The following is a 27137-nucleotide window of genomic DNA, read 5'->3' on the forward strand; positions in this document are numbered from 1 at the left end:
AAATTTTAGTTTGCTCCTTTATATGAATCTGTTCATACATGTGGCATCTGTACCAAATTCCCTACTCATAATTGTCACTGGGCATGCATGAGCACATGGATGGGTGGGGATTCTGGCGCAGCTGCTGCACATCTGAGCCACGCCTGTTCTTTATTTTATATATTAACTCCAGAAAGCAGTACAGCATAGCATGTCTTTGAATAACAATTGCTGGAGAACAACAGTGGGATAGAGCTATTGTTCTTGTGTCCTGCTTTTGCCTTTCCCAGTGGCATGTGGTTTGCCACTGTTGAAAACAGGATGCTGGACTATATTGGCCTTTGGTCTGGCGCAACAGGCTCTTGGGTCTACTATGAGTTACATTTTTATAACTTAGTAAGTTACTGGTTGCACTAAACAACTGTTGAAACTGTTGATATGATCACTTATTTAGTTATAACTATCCTCACACTTTCAATGTAGGTACTTACGGCAAAGGAGAAAAAAGCACAGTTGGATGACAGGACAAGGATCACAGAACTTTTTGCTGTGGCACTCCCTCAGCTGTTAGCAAAAGTGAGTGATTTATTTCTCTCTCTTTTTAAGACCACAATTACATAGGAAGCTGCCTATGCAGTCTCAGACTATTGGTCAATCAATCTCAGTATTGTTTACACTGACTGGCAGCGGCTCTCCAGGATTTCAGACAGGAGTAACTTTCTCAGTCCTACCTAGAGAAGCCAGGGATTGAACCTGGGACCTTTTGCATGGAAATAATGTGCTTTGTCCTTTTTGTGCAAATTTCCACTGGTCCCAGCACTTGAAGAGGCATACAGAAAGATTGCATTTGGAGAAGTTATTTGGTTAATGAAGTTAACAGTGTTGATTAATAATGAATATTTTTGATTTCCTGGTGAAACTCATGTCTGGAATTGTAGAATGCATAATTTGATAGAAAGCTGGTATGTGGGGCACTTTTGTTTTATTTTAAAATATTTGAGCTTTGTTTTCTTTATCAATTTCTACAGTATTCTGTAGATGCAGAGAAAGTCACCAACTTGTTACAGTTGCCACAATATTTTGATTTGGAAATCTACACAACAGGGAGATTAGAAAAGGTAAGTAAATTTACAAGTATAGAAGAATAAAGGGAATAAAAACTGAACAAATCCTCCTATTAAACAGATAATTGTATATTGGGGGTTAGCAGCATTCCATAGTGGGGGCTATTGCAGGCTTGGCCATGGAGCCGATAGCTTCAAGAGAATGCAACTCTTGTAACAGGTGAAGCCAATACCTACCTCTTTTGAAATAAGTAGTTTTAAAGAAATTCCTTTTGGGTTTGCTTGTTTGTTTGCTTGCTTTTGTTTGTTTGTTTGTTCTACTTGATCAAATAACCAGAAAAAAATAGGTTTGCTGTGCTTACTTGATAATTTTGATTTGTCTTTTGTAGCATTTGGATGCCTTATTGCGACAGATCCGGGATATTGTTGAAAAGCACACCGACACAGATGTTTTGGAAGCTTGCTCTAAAACGTACCATGCACTCTGTAATGAAGAGTTCACAATATTTAACAGAGTGGACATTGCAAGAAGTCAGCTAATGGATGAACTGGCTGACAAATTCAATAGACTTCTTGAAGATTTTCTGCAAGAGGCATGTATCTTGTTTTAGTTGTGTGTTTGTTTTTTTTATTTCTTGCTTTAGCATTCAAGCTAGCATTCTCACTGGTCATCGCTCCTTGTAAGAACAAAAAACCTCAACAATTGCAAGTACTTCATATATGGCCTGAAATAGAAAGCATTGATAGTTGTTGATTTTGTGAATGCTTTTCATTTGAGCTACTCATAAAATATTACTTTACCATTTATTGAAGATACTTACTTTTACTGCAACCGTATAATTTTTTAACAGGGTGAAGAGCCTGATGAAGATGACGCTTATCAGGTCCTATCAACATTAAAGCGAATCACTGCTTTTCATAAGTAAGTACAGGAACAGCCTGTCCGCTTCTTGCAACTCTCAACTCTTTGTTTTAATAAGAAATTTAAATTCTAATCACTGAGAAGTTTTAAAAGTGCTAAAATTAAACTATTTATTTCAAAAAATAATTTTTAAAATAATTGACAGTAGTGCTGTGATCATTTTAGCAGCCATGTATTATGCAGGCATTTGACTACTTTCTGCTCAATATGCACAACTTCTGTTCCTGCTGGTCTTTTCCCCTATTAACATTACCACATTTCATGTTCGTGTAAAGAGGCATTCACTCTTTTAATACTAGAGAGAGAGTACCACCAGTTAGTCTTCATGTTAGCTCTTTCTTTAGAACCACTTACTTAGGGAAAGCTGTGCATGAATCTGTCTTGTCTTGTTTGAAGGTGGACATTAAAAACCTGTATATGTGTCCACTACCTACGTGTCTTCTATGTACACTCCCAATATTAAGCTGAGGGAAGGTTCATCATCTTTTTTGCTAGAGTAACAGTGTGCTTTTTAAAAAAAATATGAATGAGTTTACCCTTATTCTTATACCCACAGGAAATTCATATGTAAGAGAATAAAGAAATATTGTCTTACTACATGAAATGAAAGAGACCGAATATATGGATGCTGCTTCAGACAGCAAAATTTTAAAATAATTAGGCAACAAATCTTACAACACTTAACATATTTTTATCTAAAGAGTAAAAGAATCCTTAACTATTCCAAAAAGTTTCATTACTTGCTTGAAGTCAATTGTTTCCTGAGTCTTCAGGTTATCTTACTGTTGACTATGTGGGACACATTCCTTTACAGGAGATGTTGATTAAATTTTGCTGGTAACCAGATTATTTCTGCAGTACGTTACGTAAATAGTCTTAGGAGGTTAGGATGGTTGCTCAGTGCTTTCCAGGACAAATTTGAGATAAGAACTAAACCAAGATCTGGAAAGTTCATTTAGGAATATATTTTATATTGAATGATACCAACTGTGCTGATGCCACAATCTATTCTACAGTAAAAAGCTATTTACAGATTGGCACCCCTGTTTCCTTCCTCTTCCAATCCAAGGGAAGGGGCAAGGAGGGAAAATCAGGCGCATTGCATCCTCCATGACTTGGTGCTGTGCAAAGCACACTGGAACTCTGTAGCAGGAGTGGGGATATTTATTCATATCAAGGGTTGTATTCCATTATGGGGAACCTTCTGGGGGCCATATGACTGTTGTGGGCAGAGTCAGAGGCAAAAGTTGGGGCTGCAATAGGTGTGGCCTAGAGAGGTATGAGGACCACCTAAGGTTTCCTCTTCTGTGGTGATAACATGTCTAGAGCTGTTATAAGGAGAGTAATTCAACTAATGCCTAAGGGTAGTTGCACTGTGCTGCTTGCACTGTATTGCAAGGAATACAGTAATCAGAGCATTGCAAAGTGGGAGAGAAGGTGTGATGAAATTGAACTGTTCATTTTCTTTCTATTTCAGTGCTCATGATCTGTCAAGATGGGATTTATTTGGTTGTAACTACAAGTTATTAAAAACAGGCATTGAGAATGGAGATATGCCTGAACAGGTTTGTATATTTAAAAAAGCTGTAATAGGAAAAATACATCTAAGAAAACAAAAATCACAGTCCTTTTTTTAATAACCATTTTATCTTGTGTTTTAAACACAGATTGTTATTCATGCTCTGCAGTGTACTCACTATGTAATCCTTTGGCAGCTAGCAAAAATTACTGACAGCAGTTCTACAAAGGTAAGCCTTGTTATGATGATGGTGGCAACTTATAGTTTCATAGAATGAAATGTGTAATAGCAGTGTGTCACCAGGTCAAGCTACTTGAAGTGCCTGTCAGTATGATGGGGGGCGGGGAGAGAAGGACAGCTGGTAACCCTTCTGACCTCTGAAGGGCAGGGTGGATTTATTGAGCTGAGGGAGGGAGGTCTCTCATTTAAATGAGATAAATGGGACATCTCTTTTCAGCCGCTTATTTCTATCTGTAATGAGGAGAACAGAGGAATGCAATGTGTGATCCAGAAACCTGCTTGAAACTTGCACAGGGTATAATTCCAAGGGTCAAATAAGCTGCAATTATATTACATGTTTTTTGTTTCTTTTCTTAGATCATTTCTATTTTATGACAAGTTCTTAGTTAACATACATTTTTTGTTTAACAAGCAAGTATAATTTAAAGCATTGCATATTATTTAACATTCTGTTTCAAAGGAGGATCTTCTACGCTTAAAGAAACAGATGAGGGTATTTTGTCAAATCTGCCAGCACTACCTTACCAACGTAAATACTGCTGTTAAAGAACAGGTTAGTCACTGTTTTACTACTTGGCCCCTTTGTATGTAAGTGATTGAAGAAACATACATATATATGTGTGTGTGTGTGTGTGTGTGTGTGTGCGCGTGCGCGCACACCCCCCCCCCGTAATTTTAAGCAAATCTTGATTTTCCTCAATTGTGTAATAGTGCAAATTGTTAGGATGCTAATGTTTAGAATATTGGAAAGGCAGTATCTTTAGATTGTTTCACCATATGGCATATGAAAACACACTTTTGTTTGATATTTTAGTTGAATAATTTCTAGCCCTGGGGTTGCCATTGCAGTGCTCAATGGCAACCTGGTACCCCAGAACACCTACATTAGTTCCACCGCCCTGCCCAACAATCAATTAAGAAAATTGATTTTTTTATTTTAAAAAAGGGCTTTCAGCTATTTTCAACCCAGAATGCTTCTAGGTGCACATGGGCTTGGATGGTAGATGGACTGGAAATTACTCAGGTACTGCCTTTAGAAAGGTGAAATATACATGTGCTAAAATACATAGCTCTCTCACTAGATTTAGTAGAGCTCCTCAGAATAAAAGGTAAGCTGGGGGAGGGGACTGTTTCATTAGGTTTTTGTTTTATTTTATTGGATGTCATTCTTTTGGTGTTTGAAAGGTTAATATTTAGATAAATGGGAAACTTAGTTGGATCCTTACTTTACAAGTTTAGCATATCATATCTCTGGTTGATGATGACTATAACTGTTTATTGGATTCCTTGCCACAATAATACAATCATACTAAAATCTGTTAATGCTTAAAATCGGAAGAATAAGGTGGGTCCTAAAACATCTCAGGTGTCAAAGGTCAGGGTCTTCATAATATGACAGACACAATGTAATGATGGGGTGGGAATTCCACATCTAACAGCCTGCAACAGAAAAATACATATATAATTATGGTTCTTATCATTATTTTTTGCAGGCCTTTACAATTTTGTGTGACGTATTAATGATCTTCAGTCATCAGATTATGTCAGGAGGTCGTGACATCTTAGAGCCGCTAGTTTATACTCCTGACTCTTCATTGCAAGCTGAAATGTTGAGTTTTATTCTCGATCATGTCTTCATTGACCAGGATGATGATAACAACAGTGCAGGTATAAGGCTGTGAAATCGTCTTCAAATCATATTGACAGAATCTGAATATGACCCAAAAGACTTGGGTTCTCCCTTAATCTACTAAATCACTGGCTTCCTCAGAGTAGCTTGCCTGTTTTCTTATCTTATCACATGAGTTCTCAGCTGCAGTCTGAAGTGGTACAGTGAAGACACATGTTTATCACTTGAGTGGGAATTAGGCCCTAGCTTTCACCATATTTTCATCATTGCAGTCTAAATTGTAGTAACTCACGTTAGCTTAGAATATGTCATTTACAACAGTTAGAACTTTGTGGCCTTGCATTGTGTCCTGCTTTCAGTTACCTTTAAAAGATAGCTCTATGATTCCATGAAATACCAGTCTAAGTGTAAATTCTTGTAAAAAAGTTGGAAAGGGATCATACAAGAAATGAATAAAGAGAACTTAAATCAACTACCAAAACTATTCTGTGCTACGGTGTACTTTAAGTTTTATTTTCTTTTTAAAGATTGCCTTGTTAATACAGTGTAGCTGGCAAAGCATTTGGTAGTCACTTCTTTTTTCCTGCTGTCATAGGTTATTTTCAACAACATTTTCAGCAGTTGTTAATAAAGGTCCAGTTGATGAGAATTGATTTTTTTAATGCTGTGCACCTTATTTCATTTCTTAGATGGACAGCAGGACGATGAAGCCAGTAAGATTGAAGCTTTGCACAAAAGAAGAAATTTGCTTGCAGCTTTTTGTAAACTTATTGTATATACAGTGGTGGAAATGAATACTGCTGCAGATATTTTTAAGCAATATATGAAGGTAATTCAGCATTTCTGATCTTCTGAACATGGTGGGGTGGGGCTTTCATGTTAACTGGTTGCTGTCAGCTAGCATGTTCTCATTTTTCAAGTATTTTATATTTCCTTTTTATGTGTGGCTGTTAGACCATAAACAGTTCATATACTTGATTCATATTAGAATACATTTGTTTTCCTTATGTCTTGTATTGATAGAATGCATGTCTTGCCTGGGCCCTGGGAATGCCTTTTTAAATTGTAGTTAAATGAAATATTTTAAAGTCTTTTTTTAGTATCTCTTCAATTGACTTCTTGACACTGTTAAGAAGTGACTGTTTGCTGTCAGCAAGTCAAGCTGTTCTGTGTGTTTTCTCTCCCTTATAGTATTACAATGATTATGGAGATATAATCAAAGAAACAATGAGTAAAACAAGGCAAATAGATAAAATCCAGTGTGCAAAGACTCTGATTCTCAGTTTACAACAGGTAAGTACTTACTCAGTTAAAGTACCTGATCCCAGTGGTTGCTAAAAACAGACCTTATTAAAATAAATTAGTGCAACTCAAGTTATAGGAGTAATTCTATTTATATCTGAGTCCATTGTTATGCCCATGAAGTTCTGTGATACTTAATGCTAACTTTAATGAGCATTGACAATTAGGAAATTTCTGGGAACAAATCACATTTCATTTGTTTGTGATTTCTCTCAAAGAGAAATTCAGTCACTTAAATGTATGCGAGTGTGCATGGGCCATGTGTTGGACTACCCTCACCTGAAGGAACAGGGTTTCCCATATGTTTCCCTCAGTCTGTAAATTAATGGGTTGAATAATATGTCAGCTTGCATCACCCTGCAGGCCATCAGACGATAATTCTGAAATACTTTAATAATATTAATGCCCAAGTTCATAATGTCCCAATTCATTAAGCACATTTCTTCTATGCTCTTCTTCACCTTGCATATATTTTAGAACTAGTACTAACACCACATTGCAAAAGGTTTACCGAAAATAAGTTGACATACGGGTACGCACATTGTAAGCTTCAATCAAGTTTTGGTGGATGGAATTTAGCAGACAGAATGCTCTGTACACTTCATTGTATTGTTATAAGTAATACTCCCGTCTTTATAAACTTATATCTTGCTGGAGTGTAAGCAAAGTTATTATTTTATGTTGAAAGACTAGCTCTTAAGATGGTTTTGGTTAAAGTTGGTAGAAGACGCTCATTTTGTAAGATTTGGGGAAATAGTCAGATTACGCATTAAATTATACAAAAGTTTATTAAGACTGAAAAATGCTTTCTTTATGCAGCTTTTCAATGAGATGATTCAAGAAAATGGGTATAACTTTGACAGATCATCACCAACTTTCAGTGGCATTAAGGAGTTAGCTCGACGTTTTGCTTTAACATTTGGACTCGATCAACTGAAAACAAGAGAAGCCATTGCTATGCTACACAAGTAATTGCTCCCATTTTTTTGTTTTTTGTTTTGTTTCGGAAAACACAAATGCATTCTGGAGTTTTGAATTACTATTTAGCTTTTTGTGAATTTTAATGTGTGATCAGTCTCACCATTTCTAGCAGGTGGAAGGTCTAAAATAAATAGTATATTCAATTCTAGCCAATTCAGTCTTTGTGGTAGGGGTAGAACCTGTGGTGCAGAGGCCAAATATAACTCTCCAGGCATATGTGAACCTCAGTTTGAAAGATTCACCACCTATGTAACTTCCTGTAATTTCAGCAATACTGAAATTACAGACCCCCTTGGAGGTCTGTGCATTTTACTCCATCTGCTGCACAATAGCTTGCTTTCTTCTAGCCTAGCTGGGCATATCAGAAAGTAGACCATGATATTTCTGAAGCTTTTTTATGATGATAAGGCTGTAGTTTAGTGGCAGAGAACCTGTTTTGCATGAAGAAGCTCTGCGGTTCAAGACCTAGCTTCACCTTTGTTTTTCAAAGTTGGGCATCAGGCAGTGGGTAGACTTTCATAAAGCACTTTCATATGTGCACACAACACCAAAAAGAAAAGTGTCATACTTTGAATTTCCTGTATTCCATGAGAATACAAAAACAAATAGGAAAAATCCTTTAGCTTCATTTAAAATGTTTAATTTTAATTGAGAACAATGTTTCATTCACAGTTGTAAAATACATGATTTGCAATATTTGAAATGTAAAAAATACTGTTTACCCTTTTAAAATATTTTTCTAGCATCAATTGTTTTGGAGCCTTTTCATCTCAAAGGGAAATCTTACTGTATGTTTTTCATTTTTTTCCCTTTGTGAAAACTTATTTATAAGTGCTCACTTCAATTCTTAATTGTTTTCAGGGACGGCATAGAGTTTGCTTTTAAAGAGCCTAATCCTCAAGGTGAGAGCCATCCACCATTAAATCTGGCATTTCTTGATATATTGAGTGAATTCTCATCCAAACTTCTCAGGCAAGACAAAAAAACAGTGTAAGTACATTCTTTATATTTGGATTTTCTTACAAGCTACGTGGATGTCTTTTAAGTATCATCATTTGTTCTTTTAATAAATTTGTTCTGTAATATATTTCTCTGAGAATAGCTGTGCCTTAATGTGGAATTAATTAATTAATTAATTAAATTAAAATAGAATTGTTTCAGAATGTTGTGGGTGGACAAACTTTAGCACTGTGACGTAGTGCCTAAGTCTTCTTGTTGCTGTTTGAGACACTAGAATTGGGACAAAATATACATGTAGCTTGTCCATGATGTATGGAACAAGAATAGCTTTTACCAAAAATTCCAGAGGAGAATTTGATAGTAGTTCCAGAGCCAACATTCCATTCCATTCCATTCTAGCTCTATGGGTCTGTTTGCTATTACATTCCAGATTAGGGCCAACTCAACAGTCTTTTCTAACTTGATGCAGTCTGCTAGTGGGGTGCAGAATTATTATTACAATTAATATTACAATTATTATTATTAAATTTGTATACAACCCTTGATCCAAAGATCACAGTGTGGCTCATAACACAAAAATACCAAATGAGAACACAAAATACATAATAACCCAAAAACAAAATGAGCAGATGTAAGAATGGCTAGAGTTTGTGTTGACAAAAGCAATACATGGAAATGGCTGCTAGCTGTTTTGTTATTGCAGGGAGAATTGCTGCTTAAATGCTATTTCTGTCTTTAGACCTTTGAATTTAAAAGCTTTAGAGAACTGTGCCATTACTTTTGATATTCTTATGTTAAATATATATCCAGTGTGTTTTAGTAATAATTTATTGTTCCTTCTTAAAGGTACGTATATCTGGAGAAGTTCATGACTTTTCAGATGTCTCTCCGAAGAGAAGATGTGTGGCTTCCACTCATGTCTTACAGGAACTCTTTGCTAGCTGGGGGTGATGACGATACTATGTCAGTCATTAGTGGAATCAGTAATCGAGGGTCTACAGTAAGGAACAAAAAAACAAAACCAGCTACAGGGAAGCGGAAACTACCAGAAGGTTTGTATTTTTAATTTTTCCATTCCAGCATGTTTGGCTTTCAACTTGAGAAGTGCTAAAATGTAAACTGTAGTACAGTTCCTGATTTCATTTAATGTGAAGGCCTCTCTCACAAAACCTTAGCTATTTGTAGCCCACTGTTTCCAAAGATCTGACCCAGCTGTCTTATATAAAATAAGAAAGTTTTCAGCTTAATTTGGTCTTAGTGAGAACAACATATTTATTGTACTCCAAACCACTGACTTGTGTGATCCTGTCTCCCTTTGTGGTTTTCTGAAACCATAGTTGCTCTTCTGTGACTTCTGACAGACCTTGGGCAAACTTTTGTTAGGGCCAGAAAGGGATTTCTATGAGTTGAAGCGGTTTTGCAGATGCATGTTTTGCAGGCAAGGCTGGGTTGGCAGGGAACGACCTATCAGTGGTGGTGGGGATGAATGACTCTATGCCATATTCCTGATAGCCTTATAATTTCAGGGAGTGGTAATTGGAGCCGTATACTTTTAGGAAGTGGTAATTGGATTTTCTGCATTGAGTCTATGCCTGTTGATTCTTTTTTCCTGCAGTACAGGAGGGGACCATCAGGTGAGTTGCTCCAGTAGTCAGGCAGAGCTAATGTGCCTACTAAGTGGGAATGAGATGTTGTTGTTATTTGTGTTGAGGTCTCCTGCCAGGTCTGTGCAACCACACTAGCTCTTTTTCTTCCTTTGACTTTCCTTTCTTGGGGTTACTGACAAGGGGGACACTTAAAAAAGAAGAAAGGAACTCAAGAAAAAGACAAAGACTTATTCTTTTGGAGGTATCCAGTACAGGCAGCACTGCCTAGCAAGTACAGTGCTTCCAGCCCAGAAGTCTTGTTGGAGGGAGGCAGGGGCAAAGGAGGGAAGCGCTCAGAGCTACAGAAAGCAAAGGGTTGAGCAGCTAATGTGGTAGGCCTATTCCTGCCAATCAATCTGTCCCCTGGCATTTGTTCCTGATGACCTAAAGCCTCCTGAAATGAGGTTTCCCTGAATTCATCAGGGAAGTTGTGCCAATCCAGGATTGGACAGTGGTAGGTCAGAAGCTGGGAGTGGCTAGCACAGATTGTCTCACTCACCCATGATTAACCAGGCCTTTACTCTGAATTTGGCAGATTGTTTTGGTGAGCAGCCCTGTAGCAAACCAGCTGCAGGAAGGATCTAGACCCCATCTGCTTTCTCCACATCCTAAAGAGTGTGCTCTGGGTCCAATGGCTTCACACATGTCAATCACAGTGGAAGCAGCGGGGGCTCATCTGGGGAGTCCATAGCAAGCACCCAGTCACAGAAGAGTTTAAGCAGCTGTGCCTCAGGACAGTTAAGACTCAAAGACTGGGCAAGAGACTCCCAAGATATATAAGATATATTAATAAGCATCCTTGAGGGAAGTACCCTATCTGAGAAAGGTGCTCATTGAAGTGAAAGTACTTTGCTTTGCTTTGTACAAAATGATAGTTTCTTGCCAGGGTATTTTATTAGTGCACTGTACTCTTAGAGATGTGACCTATATCACTGCAGTTTTGTTTAGTTGTTTTAGTTAAGGGTTTTGAATTCTAAAGCTGTTTTATCTCTTTAGCTGAGGAAAGCAGCAGTAGCGACAGCATGTGGATGAACAGGGAGCAGACAATGCACACACCTGTCATGATGCAGACGCCGCAGCTCACTTCCACCATCATGAGGGAGCCCAAAAGATTGCGGCCTGAAGAAAGCTACATGGGTGTCTATCCAATGCAGCCTGAACACCACCAACCTCCACTTGATTACAAGTATATACACACTTCTCTCCTTTGTGCTTTGCTGCTACTACTGAAATATTTGGTCTGCCCTTCTTTTAAAATCTTGTTTATTCTTCTTTCAAGTACGCAGGTAACATGGATGTTAGCTCAAAGGCAGCAGGAAGAAGTAGCGAGACAGCAGCAGGAGAGAGCAGCCATGAACTACGTGAAGCTGAGAACCAACCTGCAGCATGCCATGTAAGCTCAAGCAACAGTTGCCTATATATAATGTTGCTTATTCTTTGCTAGTATGTTTTGTCCTTGGGTTTACATTATTTATCTCTTAATTGTAGTCCTTGTGCCTTGATACATCTGGCCAAGATCTAAAGAACTCTGAAACTAGCTTCCTTTGAGGGTTTAGTCTCAAGTTTCTCACATGAACTTTCCCAATGCCACACAGCAAAGTGCCTTTGAAATTGGTGGAGTTTCTAGTACAACAGCAACAACAAAATATTATTATTATTAATGCCACCCATCTGACTGGGTTGCATAAAATCACAGTAAACATCAAATGTTTAAAATGTTTCATTCTTTTGGAACAGCTGTTCTCAACCCATTCATTCTGCCGTGCGTACCTGAATGATAAGCAAGGGGTGCAGTGTTTGCCACATTGGACACAAATTTATATCAACAGTACTAGCTAGCTTGCCAGGGGATGGGGTGGGGGATAAGGAGGAATTGCAATTGCACTAGTTCCAGAGCCATAGCAGGATATAGATGGGAAGACAAATGAGAATACAATGTGGACTGCACTCAAGGAATATTTGTCTTTAGCTGGAACCCTGGACAGTCATTTCACGTGGTGCAAGCCTTTGAATGCAGCCATCATCTTAAAAGAGTTGCTGAATCCCTTCTCATAGTTAGTTAAAAATGATGCATTATGTGCCTGCATATAAGGAGGGCAAAGCACTAGCACATCTGATGCTTTCTGAAGCCGCTTACTCTTTAGAAACTGTTGTGTTGGGTCTTGATGCAAACTGTATCTTCGAGATTGTTCTTAATTTATGTTTCAAACATACATATTGGTGAAAGGCTAGGCATTGTTCACACATTTATTTATTACATTTTTAAGTTGTTTCATTCTCTGAGTGACTTTTTTTTTGAGATAAACTTTTGAGGGCTTCCAGTAGTCGAGTTTTTATTGCCAGTGCTTACTTTCTGTAAGTAACTTGATGGGAAATGCCAATGGATTTTTTTATATAAGTTACATGTATTACACAACTAAGTTAAAATTCTGTATTACTATTTAAATATCAGTCGACGTGGCACAAGTCTAATGGAGGATGACGAGGAGCCAATTGTGGAAGATGTGATGATGTCATCAGAAGGGCGCATTGAAGATCTCAATGAAGGCATGGATTTCGATACCATGGACATAGATTTAGTAAGAAAAATCAATTACTGCTTTCTTAAAGCTTTTCCTTTGCTGTATCTGTCTTCATAAGGTGGCAATAGCATTGCACTGATTCTGCCACAGCAGGTTTTAGGCTGCAAATGTTGCTTTTGTGCGAACTAAATCTGGATGCACCATTTCTTTGCCTAGTATGTCAACTAAATTAAATGTTAACAGATCTCTAGATTTTATTCACTGGCTGACACATTTTAAATAAAACTCGTAGAAGTATGTGTATTAATTTTAGATGGTCTAAGCAGATTGCATAAATAAACATCCAAATATGATGATACTTGGTTTGCTTTTCAGCCACCATCAAAGAACAGGAGAGAGAGAACAGAGCTAAAGCCAGATTTCTTTGATCCTGCTTCAATCATGGATGAATCTGTAAGTGTGATATGACAAGCTGGGTAATGTATTTAATTGCAATATTTGATGATCTACAAATTAGTTTGTCAGGGCAAACATCACTTCCTCCTTGGCAGCTGTGGTAAGGACCTTCTACTTGGCTCAGAGCTTGGAAGGTGCTAGCACATAAATTCTGCGTTCATTCCAGAAGTACTCCCAGTTGAGCCTGAAGGTTGCCATGAAATGGGCTGCCCCTTCCTCCTGAGTTTGTCGCTAGTAGGGGAATTGTTCCTGACCTCTAGTTACAGTTCTAGTGCCCCTGAAGCTCATGGTGAGATGAGGCACAGAACCACAAATTTTGACTACTCTAGCAAAAATGTGGACCCATTAAAATAGGAAAAAAGTTACAATAAAAAATAAGGGACTAAACACCACAGAACCTTTCTCCTAGAGAGTATCTTTCCAATGTAAAAACGAATGTATTACAGTCATACCTCGGGATAAATATGCTTCAGGATAAGTATTTTCGGGTTACACTCCACAACGACCCGGAAGTAACGGAGTGCGTTACTTCCAGGTTTCGCCGCTCGTGCATGCGCAGACGGTCAAAATGGCATCATGTGCGGAAGCGGCAAAACGCCAGACGCGCTGTCGCGTCTTACGTTCTGTTTGGGATGAGAACGGGGCTCCGGAACGGATCCCGTTCACATCCCGAGGTACCACTGTAGTTATTGGGCTCTATATTTACTCTATTTGACTTGTATTTCATTCACTCATAAGTAGGTCAGGTTAAGTAATTAGGAGTTGGGAAGACCCTTTGAAGGTGATCTGTAAACTGTTTAGTCACACAGATACCCCAGCTGCTGCTCCCTGACTGCTAAAAGGCTCTTGAATCCAATCATGGGAAAATTAATAATGAATGGCATATTTTTACAGTGTTTAATCTAAATCCACTTAAAATTAGCATCCTGTTGCCCTTCCAGCTTCCTTTCTTTTCTTGCATTTATGTCCTCCTCTTTTCCCATCACGGAACCCAGGTTGTTAAACTTTTGTCAAGAGTAGTCCTTTTTTGTCATGGTTGTGACCACAAAATAGCTACCAATGTGTGTTTGGGGGTGGGGTGGGGTGGGGTGGCTAGTCATAAACTTTTAAGAGCACCCTCTGACTCAGTGTCTTTTCTACATGTGTGATTCTTCGTCCTGTCTCTGTTTTCATTTCATTATATTCTTCCCATCCCTAGTCTCTGATCTCCCCCCCTTTCCTTTCCTGCCTTTTTCTTTCCTTGGGTTGGTGGTGATTTTTTGGTAGGCAGCTGTAATCTTGGGTCCCCCAAATGCATTGCTTAAAATCAACACCATGCATTTGAGGGGTTTAAGATAGCAGCGACCTGCTGCGTATGGCAAATGTACATCTCTCTTACAAAAGTGCCATTGCCTTCCATTCTGGGGAGCATGGAGATAGGTAGGATTGAGGGAACAGCAGCAGGGGTGGATTGGTGTCACAGCGGATTGGTGCCAAAGTGGAAGGTGCACCAAGGAATGCTGGCCTAGAGTAAATCAGTCAGTTCCTTTTGCTTGAATTGGAAAAGTAGCAGCATTTTATCAATTGCACCACAAGATGGCAGTAGATACTAAATTATTTGATCAAAAAGTCTTGTGGTAGCTGTAAATACAGCTTCTGAAAAAGTGTGCATGCACACGAAAGCTTATACCAAAAACAAACTTAGTTGGTTTCTAAGGTGCTACAGGACAATTTTCTTATATATTTTGACTGTGTCAGACCAACACTGCTACCTACCTGAATGTGAATACATAGTTTTTAGAAATAGACAGACTTTGGCTTTTAATTTCAGAAGGAAACAATAACCTTTACTAGACTTCTTTTAACTTTCCCCTCCAAGCCATAAGTTCTATTTCATTGTTTTTCTAGCATAGGCACCTGAAAGGGAAACAACTGGTAGATGCGGAAATGTGTATATAAAGAAATGCACGTTGATTCAAAGTTTACCCTTGCTTTCTCTAAACATAAATATTTTTTAGTACAGTTCTAATAATTCTAATGTAACCACAGTTGGAAAAATGAAAAGTCTTCACTTCTAGTGACCTACTTTCTGTATTCTACAGATTCATGTTAAATATTGTCTTGGTGTGCTCAACCCAACTGAAATCATTTGCATTACATTTCTTCTGCATGTAGCTGAAATATGTTGTAGCTTAAATATGAATAAGCTGCATTACCTTCTGGATTTGCAGTTCTTTATATATTTCCACTAACCCAATTTCATCATGAGGAAAAGAAAAGGTTGCAATGCTCTATTTTCTACTTAGTATTTGCTGGGATGTGGGACTCCCTGCTTCAGGCTAAACTCCCTCAGGGGAAAGGGGTTGGGGGCAGCATGCCCAAAGCAGATGGGACCAGCGTCCAAAGTGTCCCAAGGCCAAAATGTACACACAGACTCAACCCCATTCTCTCTTTCCACGCTGATTGGCTTGCACTGAGAAAAAGTTCCCCAGATAGGGCAAGCAGCAATTTAGCATCTACACTTAGGGCTCCCCTTTCTCAGTGGATGTTGTATGATAAGAGGCCTGGCAGACAGCTTCACGCTGCTGGTGTATACACTAAAAGTATTTTCTGTTTATAGATATTAACTGCTGTAGACACTGGTGAAAAAAAAATTACAACCTGATCTCAACTTCATACATTTTCCCCCTCTCTTCTAGGTTCTTGGGGTATCAATGTTTTAATTCCAGTACAACCGATAACACCATGCTGAAGTTGTTTTCTAATGTGGAAGAGATTTTTAAAATAAAAAACATGTGGTAGATACAGCGATATTCTAAATAAGATTTTTTCTCTAAGGAGAATGATGTGCTTACAAGATCCAGTACATTTAAGAGGCAGTTTTGTTTGCCTGAAACATAAAGGACAAGTAAACAACTTGAGGATAAGCTACAGTTTCTGTTGGCAAACCAGTATTTTATTTATGTAATATTAGTTTATTTCCAAATCATAGTAAATAATCACTTTTTTGAAATTCGTAGCTGTTGGATAGGGGCTTGGTGCATTTTCAAGCCCTCCTCTTTATGATTTTTCTGATAGAATTCAAATAATCATGACTTATTCTAGATTACTGTTGAAATTATGAGCTGAAATGATGGGATGTTTCAGAGAATTATTGACTTGTTGGAAGGGACTTGAAGCATTTTCAGCGAAATGCTATAAATTTTGGTCAACTGAAGCATTGGTTAACTTACAATAATCATAGAGAGAAATAAACTTACAAGCTGATTGTTTTACTCAAAAGCTATTTTAGGACCTAAAATGCCCAAGCCTCCCAAAACTTGCTTATTGCATATTCATGAAATATTCAGAAACCATAAACTGCCAGAAAGCACTGAGATCAATCCTGCTTACCCATTTATGACCCTGAGAGTTTGCTTGTCCTTTAAGAAAAATGTAATGTTGTGAAATTCCTTCCAGTAGTGCCACTGTATTTTGTCTCCAAATAAAGAAGCTTATTGTAGTATGTTTGCAGAAAAAAAAAATCTAAACAAAAAATATACAGCTTATTAGAGTGTGGGAATAGGGGTCTAAATTCTAAATAAAATAAATATATATATATAAATATACATACATATATATATATATATATATATATAAATTGGTGCTGATTTTATAATTGCGCAGTTTGTTTAGTTTTTTCTTACTTTTAAATTCCAACTTAAAAATTATGAGGTTTCAGAAATATATTGAAAGTTTAACAATGTTTAAAAATAGATGAGCATGAAAACTCATGCTTTAAAAATGATTTTTAATTTTGTATTTTATATTGGTTTATCTATCTCTGTCTTTGCAAGCAGTCTTCAGGTTAATACTTCTAACAGGTTACAGTACATTTCCTCTGTATGTAAATTAAATTGGATAATAGAATTCATCAATTTCCCCCATAATATTCTTTGAAAGCTAAGCTTTAAATTTCATTTCATGACTTTTTCACAATTAAATTTAACCATTCTAAATAAAAACATGGATCTATGCCATTTTGACATCAACTCACTGCAAGGCTTAGGCAGCTACACATCACTTTAAAGGAAATGTTAACTTATATTACATATGTATATTTTTTGTCAGTTGTCTCTCAGCTCTTGAGGTATATAATTTCTAATCATTCCATGCGCCTTAAAATGCTTGCAATACAATAACTTCCTCAGATAAGCAAATATTTTTAAAAAGGCCTCTTATTCACTCAAAAAATCAAATTGTGGGCTGTGGTAGCCATAAACCATAGGTTTTCTAAAGTATCGTGATGACATAATTATTTTGAAAAATCATGGGTTAATGAACACACGGAGCCAATCTGCCTAGCTTCATACTATCATGTCTAAAAACGTACTGCCTATATTTCCCCCTTCTCCACACCACTGCATTTAAATAGAACTGCTGAAAGGACTGTATATATGATTTAAACTTAAGCTGATTTTTTTCTTACTCTTGAAGGAGTGTTTCTTTGTGAAAGCAGTTCTTACAGCTTTATGTTTTCAAACTAAAAATGTTTTATATATTTACCTTAACCTGTTGTCCTCCACATTCTATTGTCCTAATTGTACTGTTTTCTGATTTGTATTTATGTCTTGAGACAAGTAACTTTTTGAATAAAAATAAACCTACAGTATGTTGTAAGTTTGATCTTTTTGAATCAAGGGTAGAGGAGAAAATAAAAAAGTATGAATGGTGCAAATGTTATGTTTATAAAAATTAAAGCTTTTTCCATGTCTTTTGCGTTTTTGTCTCAGAATTGGGATAATGTATGGAAAATGCACTGTTTTATATTTGTAATAAATTGTACAAGTTTTTAAAATGTGAATAAAGCACTAATTGGGTTAATAATTTAAAGTAGAGATGTTATGCAATGATGATTGGTGTAAACATTTCTTTAACTGAAGATAAGTTTGTGTCTCCTCCCCACCCCCCATTCTCCTACCTGCCCGAATTGTAATTGTATTTATCAAGCTCATCAAGAGAAAAGAATTTTTAGGGATATAAGCTGTTCACTGGTGTTCATTAAAGTTGTTGAAAGTCCAAGCTCTGCAGAAGCCCTAGCACCTGTATTAAGTTGGTCTGATTTAAATTGTTCTGATTCTGTGTTGCTACTGTAATTGTGGGCATATGCATACAGTCTTATCAAAACTTAATAATGATCGATGTTGCATTCTGATGCACACTTATTTGAAAATAAGAACCAATAGCAAAGATTTCTAAGAATGCATAGGTACTATCTATTGAAATCAGTGGGATTTAAGTTTCCATTGTTTTCAGTGAGACCTTGTGTAGCTGACATCTATCCATAATACATGACACAAGATGAATCACATATATACACATATACGTGCATAATATTGTATGCCGCCTTTCTATAGTTCCATATTCAAGACTGCTTACAACCTGAAAAAAATACATAACTGCAACATGGCAGAAGTGGTCATAGACAATAAAAAGACATCAAAAAATACACAACCAAGCTGAACAATTTCAGCTAAATCACAAGATGTAAAATAAGGGTACAAAAAACAACAGCAACACCCCTATCCCCAAAAAACACCCCAGCCCAAGAGTCTGTTCAGCCGCCTCAGTTTTTGTAGTTGTAATCAGTCCTCTTCTCTCCCAGGCCAAGTCGAAAAGGCTCGGAAGACAAGATGGTCTCAGACTTGTTCCATCTGTTTTTCACCTTGGATAGCTAGCCTGAGAGCTTTCGGAGTTTGTAACAAGTTACTCTTCTATATCAAGACGGGGGAAACTTCTTCACACTACAGGATTTGACAGATTACAAATTTCCAAGCGATTTTACTGTTTACTTGGATGGAGTCACATAAATGTACTTTCTGAATTAACGTAATCCACCTGCAGTTCTGATTTCAGTGCCAGTTTCCCAGAATTTGGTACACACCTCATTTTTCATATATGATTTACCTGAGATTCCTGCATTGCAGGGGGTTGAACTAGATTACCCTCAGGATCACTTCCAACTCTAGAATCCTGTGATTCCATTCAACACCTCAAGCAGCTTCTATACAAAACATGTCTAGTGTCCTGTCATAGGTTCCCTATTTGCATAAAGCATACCAAAACAACTGGGTGTGATGCATATGTAGTTTTAGTGGCCCAGCTTAACACTCTGCATGTAGAGATTCTCTTCTGCAATGAAGTAATGGCAAGTTTCTCTTGATGTGCCAATTCTCAATTCACTGGTTGCACATTGTGGAGTTGGGGGGGGGTCAGCATTCCTGCAGTACGTTTTCCACTTGCATGTTACTGACAGCCTCCAGCAGGTGCAAGACATTTTACCGCTGAGGGAGAATGGTGCCTCTCCCGTTGTTACTTATGGGTGCTTTTTAATACAAGGAAAACAACAGGGAAGAGTCACCTCTTCTTTGCCTCCTGCCTTCTCCACAGCCCCACCAACATACTGAGTCATTTTTGGCAAATTTGCATGGTCCTTGCAAACAAGGCAGACGCAAGAATGCCACTGTGAAGAAGATTGCTACATGCCTAGAGGCAGCAGGCAGTGGAGTGGCTGGCATGGTGCAGGCACAGCAGCAGGACCAATCCAAGACTCTCACTGCCTTGCCCCCTTGACAGTAGCACATAGCCTTCATGACTAGTATTTGATAGCCTTAACCATAGAATCTTAAAATTGTGGAGTTGGAAGGGACCGTAAGGATCATCTAGTCCAACTACCTGCAATGCAGGAATCTTCTGCTCTACATGGGGTTTGTACTCACAACCCTGAGATTAAGAGTCATGCTGTACCCACTGAGTTTGTCTACTCTTGAAGTCCAAGCTGGTGACCATCACTACATTCTGAGGCACTGAATTCCACTGTGTCCATCCTGTTCACATCTCTGCTTAGGAAAAGGAGTCTAAAGACCACTCTGAGACTCTGGAAAACCACTGCTTCTTGCAATAAACTATGCTGGGTTAGATTGGTGGTGGCTAGTCTGTGTGGATCTCCAGAAATTGTTGGACATTTAGACACATGAATCCCAGCCAGGGCCAATAGGCAGGGACTACAGGAGTTGTCCAGCAACACAGTCCTCAACAGTTTTGGGGAATCCACAGTAATTTGCAGGTTGTCCCTCGAAGAGTGAGAGCTCTGAAATCTCCAAATCTCAGCCCTCACCTCAGCATTTAACTCAAATTTTAAGCAGCACTTGCGTTCTCTATAAATAACATAAAAAATCCCTGCCATTTGTGAGTAAAACAATAAACCAGACCTGCTTCCCAAAATCTGTTTTCATTAATTTCATTACTTCTAAATGGAAAACTTAGAAATTCACAGCCATTATGCCCTCCCCGAATAAGCGAGTACATGACTGCTACCTTCTCTACAAGCAGTCAATTTGTAAATGTTTACATGAGCATTCAAGGCTGAAGTCCTAGCCCCGCTTATGTGGAAGCAAGCCCCGTTAACTTCCTTTACTTCTGAGTAGGCACGGCTAGAACTGCGTTGTTGCTTCTTTAATAAAGTCGCAAAGATACTGGTGGGATTTTAAAATTTAGCAAATGCATTGTGCCACAGGCTTTTGTGGACCATTTCTGTAAAGTGCACTTGACAAAGCAGGGACATGAAATAAATAGGTTAGGCTGTAATCCTACGGCAATTTACCTGGGAGTAAGTCCCATTGAGCTCAGCAGAACTTCTGCGTAGAAATGCATAGGAAGGTGCTGTCAAGTGACACCTGAATTCCAACCACTCCATACCACAGATAGTTAATAAAAACCATACTAAAAAGAACATTTAATCACATGCCAGTTGCATGTTTCCATGCTGGATTGGAAAAGGACCAAATTGGCTAAGGAGAAAAAAAAAGAAAATTCAAACTGGAACATTTTAAACAGTTCTTAGCTTTCGCATCACAACCATGAATTCACATGGCAAATACAACATCACGTTAAATGAAACAGCCTTTGATAAACATTAAATCCTGTCTCGCAAGTCGTCAGTAATGATTTTTTTAAAAAGGAAATATATTTCTAACTACTGCAGGGGAGAATCGGAGAATAGTCCATAATTTTGACGCTTAGGAAAAGCAGAATGGGGAAAGCAGAAAGAGATGTGTTATTTAAAATGCTGTGCGCGCGCGCATGCTGCTTTTAGTTCAAGGCTGCTGGGGATGCGGGTGGGGAGGAGAGATCTAGTTCTGCAGCCACAAAACTGCTCTTTGCCCACTGATTTAGCGGATCCAAAAACAAAACCCCAGGTAGCGAGGAGGCTGACTCTCCCCCAAGTTCCTCTCCCGAAGCGATCCGATGCTCAGCGTTTGTCCCCGATTTCCAATAGGGAAGTGAAACTTTTTCTTATTTGCGCTTTAAAAACAAAGTACATAACCGAAACGTAGGGTATGAAGAGGCTGCTATCCTCAGCAAGCGCGCTGGCTAGGAAGCCCGCCTCATTGCAGCGAGGAAGGGTTGCTTCCGAGTAGACCTGGCTGGTCAGTGTTACCCAGGCAGAGAGCACGTGTGCTTTGTAAAAAGCATCGATGATGGCAGTTTATTTAATAGTCTGGGGTGATACGGGAGATCATCCAGCCGAAACCTCCAGACGTCCTGAATAGGTTAAGCCCCATATCAGGGAGCAGCGCCCCAGAATCCTTTGGAGCTCTGCAAACCAACTTTAATGATGGTATACAAGGAGGTGTTTTTTAAACACGCCTTAGAGATTTATTTGTTGCGTTTCTATTCCACCTGAGCTCAAGATGGCGCATTGCTCCCTTTTCCCACAAAGGTAGGTGGTTGGGCTGAGAGGAAATGACTAGCCTAAGGTCACCCCGTAAGCTTCATGGCGGAGTGGGGATTCGAACCCTGATCCTATTCCAACACTCTAAACCACACCACCACCACCACCACCATACAGAAATGGTCAGTTGTTGGACGTGGAATCGCACAGGCGGTGATTTATTTATTTTTCCAAGTGCCGTGAGTTAATAAAAACCTCCACTGAAAAGGTGTGTTCTTGGGAAATTCTCCTGCGCAAACGCCTCGAAGGACCCGAGAACTGCCCAGTGGATGGTGCCCTCAAATCACCAATAAATGAATGGAATCGGATGCGTCTTTTCCTCCCTCCCCACAACGCTCCGCTCAGAAACTGCCACGCGTTTCTCTCTGCTTGACTGGTTCTGCTATTGACTGGTTTATGCTATTGCATAAACCTGGTTCCTTTGAAATTGCAAAGCTTTCAAACAAAGCAAAGGTCGGCGCAACTGGGTTAGGTCGATCTCTGCCTGTCCCCATCCGCCCCCCCCGCTCCGAAGCAAGCCCCACTGAGCATTGAGAGAGCCAATCAGAGCAGCGAGGAGAAGCCCACAAGGCAGGAGAGGGGGAAGAAAAAAGCAACTTTCCAAGCCAGCGAGAAAGGGAGAGTGCACATGCTTGCCCAGGTGGTGACAAATCGCCCCTTCTCCCGCATTGACGTTTGCTCTTATTCAGATTTAAAGAGCGCGACTTCCTGCGCTCCGACAAGGAGCGTTAAAGTTCTGCCTGGAAATAGGGTGTGTGTGTGCGCATAAGCCCTAAGCTAGGGATGGCCCTACTTCTACTTCACCTGCACGCACACATACCCCCCGCGCACCTAAACGCCTACTCAGTGTTTCTCCAAGGCATTGCTGTACCTTCCACAGCCTCTTTTCCCAGGCTCCAGCAACAGGAACCCACGAGAGCACACAAGCCCCAGCCCCTTGGCGAGCTTTCTCTCGCTCACAAAAGCCCCTGGTGCTGGCAGGAGCTAGGAGCGGGGCAGTGGGTGTGCGCGCTTCAGACTCTAAGCTCTCCAAAAACAGCGAGTAAACCAAGAGCGCCCCGCAGTGGCTTTGGCTACAGTAGTCACTCCAACAGCAGCGCCAGTTCCGTGAGGGGTGGTGAGGCAACCCAGGAACCAAGGGACCGACTGCTGTTTTGGGCAAGAATCGGGGGGAGGGGGGCAAGAGGAGAAATATTCTCACCACCCACAGCTACCCACTCACTCCTGCTGGCCTTGCACCTGTTGAGCCTTTCACCATCAGGCAAGCCAGCCCTAGCAGCTGAGAGAAGCAGCAGTCTTGTGACCTGTACCTGCATCTCCTAGCTGCAACAGCAGCTACAAAGCAAAGAAGGGGCAAATGCATTGAACGCTGCTGGGGGTTTGTGATCAAGCCTACTTAGTGGCAATGAAGGCAGCAAAGACATGCTTTAGTGCCTCCATTCATGGGCATGTTGTTTAGTCGTTTAGTCATGTCTGACTCTTCATGACCCCATGGACCAGAGCACGCCAGGCACTCCTGTCTTCCACTGCCTCCCACAGTTTGGTCAAACTCATGCTGGTAGCTTCGAGAACTCTGTCCACCATCTCGTCCTCTGTCGTCCCCTTCTCCTTGTACCCTCAATCTTTCCCAACATCAGGGTCTTTCCCAGGGAGTCTTCTCTTCTCATGAGGTGGCCAAAGTATTGGAGCCTCAGCTTCAGGATCTGTCCTTCCAGTGAGCACTCAGGGCTGATTTCCTTAAGAATGGATAGGTTTGATCTTCTTGCAGTCCATGGGACTCTCAAGAGTCTCCTATAATTCAAAAGCACCATAATTCAAAAGCATCAATTCTTCGGCGACCAGCCTTCTTTATGGTCCATATGGGCATAGCCAGGCTTTATGTTAGTGGGGGCAGAAACTCAGTTAAGTATTTTTATTGATTTACTTTATTGGGGTGGGGGCAGCTGTCCCTGCTCCGCCTTAGGCTATGCCCATGCCCCCGAATCTTGAGGGACTGGGTCGTGCTAGGCCTCCCTACAGTGGTGGCAGGCCTTGCCAGGCCTCACTGCCTCCTCCTGACACTTGTGAAGTCACATGTATGTGTTGCACATGTGACATCAGGTGCATGTGATGAGCCTCCCCAATGTCTCATGGAACTTGGGCTTCTGGCCACCCTGCAGAGCTTTTCTGGGTAGCGTGGGGCCATTGATGGTCTGCCCCAAAGGAGGCAGCAAAACCAATGGTAGCTCACTGTAACTTGTTTACAAAGCATTTTGAAGACCAAATCACTTGCATCTGGTGAGACCTTATCTCCGATGTTACACAGAGGGGGCTACGTGGCACTGCTATGTCCTGTTGGATGAATTTCAGTAAGGCCCAAGGACACAAACATAGCGCTTGGATCGGTCAGAGCGACCGCTTGTGTTCTGAACCCTTTGCCCTCTTGGCTGATAAAAACTAGCAGGGAGGAGACAGCTGGCTGGGCCAGGGAGGTGATTAATGTTTTCTTGTGAGAGGAGGTGGTTCCTGCTTGCTTGAAGGAGGCAGTGATAACACCACTCCTTAGGAAACCCTCCCTGTATTTGGAAAATCTAAGCAATTTCTGGCAAGGTTCTTAAGCAGGTGGTCATGGACCAGATCCAGGCTCTGTTGGATGAAGCCAATTTTATAGATGCATTTCAATTGGATTTTAGGGACAGAACCTGCTTTGGTCGTTCTTTATAATGACCTCTGTCAGGAGAGACATGTGTCCCTGTTAATTCTTGACTTTTGATACCATTGACCTTGATATCTTTCTGGAGTGGCTGCCTGAGTTAGGGGTAGGTAGTACCACTTTGTGGTGGTCCCAGTCCTCCTTGGATGTTCACTTCCAGAGGGTAATGCTTGGGGAGTGTTCAGTCCCATGGAGCTTTCAATATGGGCTTTCTCAGGGTTTGATTTTGTCCCCTATGTTGTTTAACATCTATGTGAAACTGCTGAGTAGGGACATCCAGAGTTTTTGGAGTACATTGTCAGCAATATGCCGATGACACACAGCTCTACTTCTCCTTTACATCTTCAGGTGTGACGATGGATATGCAGTAATGGACTGGATGAGAGCCAACAAACCAAAGCTCAATCCAGATAAGACTGAGGCACTGTTAGTGGGAGGCTCCCTAGACCAGATGGCTGGGAGGTCGCCTTCTCTTGATGGGGTTTCACTTTCTCTGAGGGAGCAGGTACATAGCTTAAGAATCTTTCTGGATCATTTGCTGTCTCATCAGGCTCTGGTGGCCACAATGGCGTAGAATGCTTTCTATTAACTTTGCTTGGTGGCCTAGCTGTGCCCCTATCTGGACAGGGAGAGCCTAACTACTGCTCTTTATGCTCTGGTAACCTCTAGGTTAGATTAGTGCAACATGTTATATGTGGAGTTGCCTTTGGAGATAGTTGGAAACTTCAGCTGGTGCAGAATTTGGCAGCCCAATTGTTCACCAAGGCAAGATGGTTTAAACATATAACACCAATCTTGGCCTGACTGCACTGGCTGCCAATTAGTGTCCATGTCCAATTCAAAGTGTTGGTTTTTACCTATAAAGCCTTAAACATTTCAGAATCGCAAAACTTCAAGGACCGCCTTTTTCCATATGAAATACCCCACGAGAGGTCTGGAAGGTGGGAACATGAGAACGGGTCTTTTCTGCGGTGGCTCCCTGTTTGTGTAATGCTCTCCCCAGGGAGGCTTGCTTGGCACTTTCGTTACATATATTTAGGTGCCAGGTGAAGACATTCCTTTTTCCTCCCAGGTCTTTGGCTGATTTAACAATCTGTGGTCTTTTAAACTGTGTTTGGGTCTGTGTATTTTTGTTTGTTATTATGGTATGTTTTATATTGCAAACCGCCCTGCGCTCTTTGGATGGAGAGCAGTATAGACATTTAATGAAGAAGAAGAAGAAGAAGAAGAAGAAGAAGAAGAAGAAGAAGAAGAAGAAGAAGAAGAAAACACTTCTTGGAACCCACATCTGCCACAATGGATCCTGCAGGTGGACCAGCTGTGAGCAGGTGCCGGCAAACTTCCTGTGTGCGATGCCTCTATTCATGTGGTGAATGCTGCTAAATACTAAGGCTGGCAGAGGAAAACTTTCATTTCCTGTTGCAGTTTTAATAACCAGCTTATTTCCCCTGCCCCATATCTGGTACCATGTATTTTTGAAGCAGGATCTTTGGTTTGAGGAATGGGCAAGCACATGAGTTTATTTCTTCTTCTTCTTTGTATACAAAAGAGAGCCACTGCCAGTCAGTGTAGTCCAGGGGTGACCAACCAATGGCCCTCAAGATGCTGCAAGGCTGCAGCTCAGTTGTCAGGGGTGTTTCTTTGTTTATTAAATTTCTATCGTACCCTTCCTCCCAAAGGAGGCAAGCAACCACACAAGCAATAAACCAAGTAAAATATCTAAAAGCAGGTCCAGTACACATGCAGTCTGGGAAAGGTCTTCAGTAGGCACACACACAAAAAAGAAAACAGATGGCAGCAGCCTAAAATTTAACAGGAGGGATTTCCAATGGGTCGGCACCAAGACACTAAATTCCTACATTGTATGGAACGGACCTCCTCTTAACATGAGATCTGCAGGATCTTCTCACCCACAGAGCAATTGCCTGGGCAACACTCAACAGGGAGCCGCCACTAGCCTGAGGACTGCATGCTGGCTTCGTAAACACCTGATTGTTGCCCCATGTACACCTTTCCATGTTGAACGCTAGGATCCCAAGCACACTTACTGGAGATACAATACATGTGTGTTGATGGGGTAAGGGGTTCAATACTGGACTGGTGGAAAGGACTCAGGGAATGCTAACGGCCCACACAATACTTAACTTGCCGGGCGCTTGCAACCCATGCTACACCACTGTTGGTTGGTTATATAAGGGGTTATCTTTCAGGTATCCCAGTCCCAAGGTGTATAGGATAATGGGAGTTCTGGTGCAACAACAGCTGGAGGTTTTCCAGAGGTCACTAACCCTTGCTCCATAAAGTCTGTTAAGTGTTGGTTTTCCCATCACCTGCACAGATTTTAAAGGAGTGGAACAATTAGCACACCTGTTCCATGGGACGTGGGTGGCACTGTGGTCTAAACCACAGAGCCTAGGGCTTGCCGATCAAAAGGTTGGCAGTTCGAATCCCCGTGACGGGGTCAGCTCCCAT

General features: G+C 40.3%; 1 protein-coding gene across 13 annotated transcripts in view; it reads left to right on the forward strand.

The window, feature by feature from the left end:
• STAG2 (STAG2 cohesin complex component) overlaps window positions 1-16689 on the forward strand; it is a 61996-nt gene extending 45307 nt beyond the window's left edge. For 7 of the 13 annotated variants that reach the window (XM_083596793.1, XM_083596787.1, XM_083596794.1 and 4 more), the window contains 18 exons: window positions 463-555; window positions 1008-1097; window positions 1433-1636; window positions 1895-1965; window positions 3443-3530; window positions 3633-3713; window positions 4185-4277; window positions 5218-5392; window positions 6044-6183; window positions 6546-6647; window positions 7476-7624; window positions 8499-8627; window positions 9444-9649; window positions 11240-11429; window positions 11523-11636; window positions 12696-12822; window positions 13141-13218; window positions 15900-16689. In XM_083596793.1, the coding sequence (XP_083452919.1) occupies window positions 463-555; window positions 1008-1097; window positions 1433-1636; window positions 1895-1965; window positions 3443-3530; window positions 3633-3713; window positions 4185-4277; window positions 5218-5392; window positions 6044-6183; window positions 6546-6647; window positions 7476-7624; window positions 8499-8627; window positions 9444-9649; window positions 11240-11429; window positions 11523-11636; window positions 12696-12822; window positions 13141-13218; window positions 15900-15923 (2154 nt within the window). In that variant the 3' untranslated portion in view covers window positions 15924-16689. Of the gene's footprint in view, window positions 1-462; window positions 556-1007; window positions 1098-1432; window positions 1637-1894; window positions 1966-3442; window positions 3531-3632; window positions 3714-4184; window positions 4278-5217; window positions 5393-6043; window positions 6184-6545; window positions 6648-7475; window positions 7625-8498; window positions 8628-9443; window positions 9650-11239; window positions 11430-11522; window positions 11637-12690; window positions 12823-13140; window positions 13219-15899 lie in introns of all 13 variants that reach the window. The other 6 variants (XM_083596785.1, XM_083596786.1, XM_083596791.1 and 3 more) reach the window with 1 other exon arrangement.
• Window positions 16690-27137: the final 10448 nt, after the last annotated feature.

This window comes from Podarcis filfolensis (assembly GCF_964270895.1).
Source record: "Podarcis filfolensis genome assembly, chromosome: Z".
In the NCBI taxonomy this organism is placed as follows: domain Eukaryota; kingdom Metazoa; phylum Chordata; class Lepidosauria; order Squamata; family Lacertidae; genus Podarcis; species Podarcis filfolensis.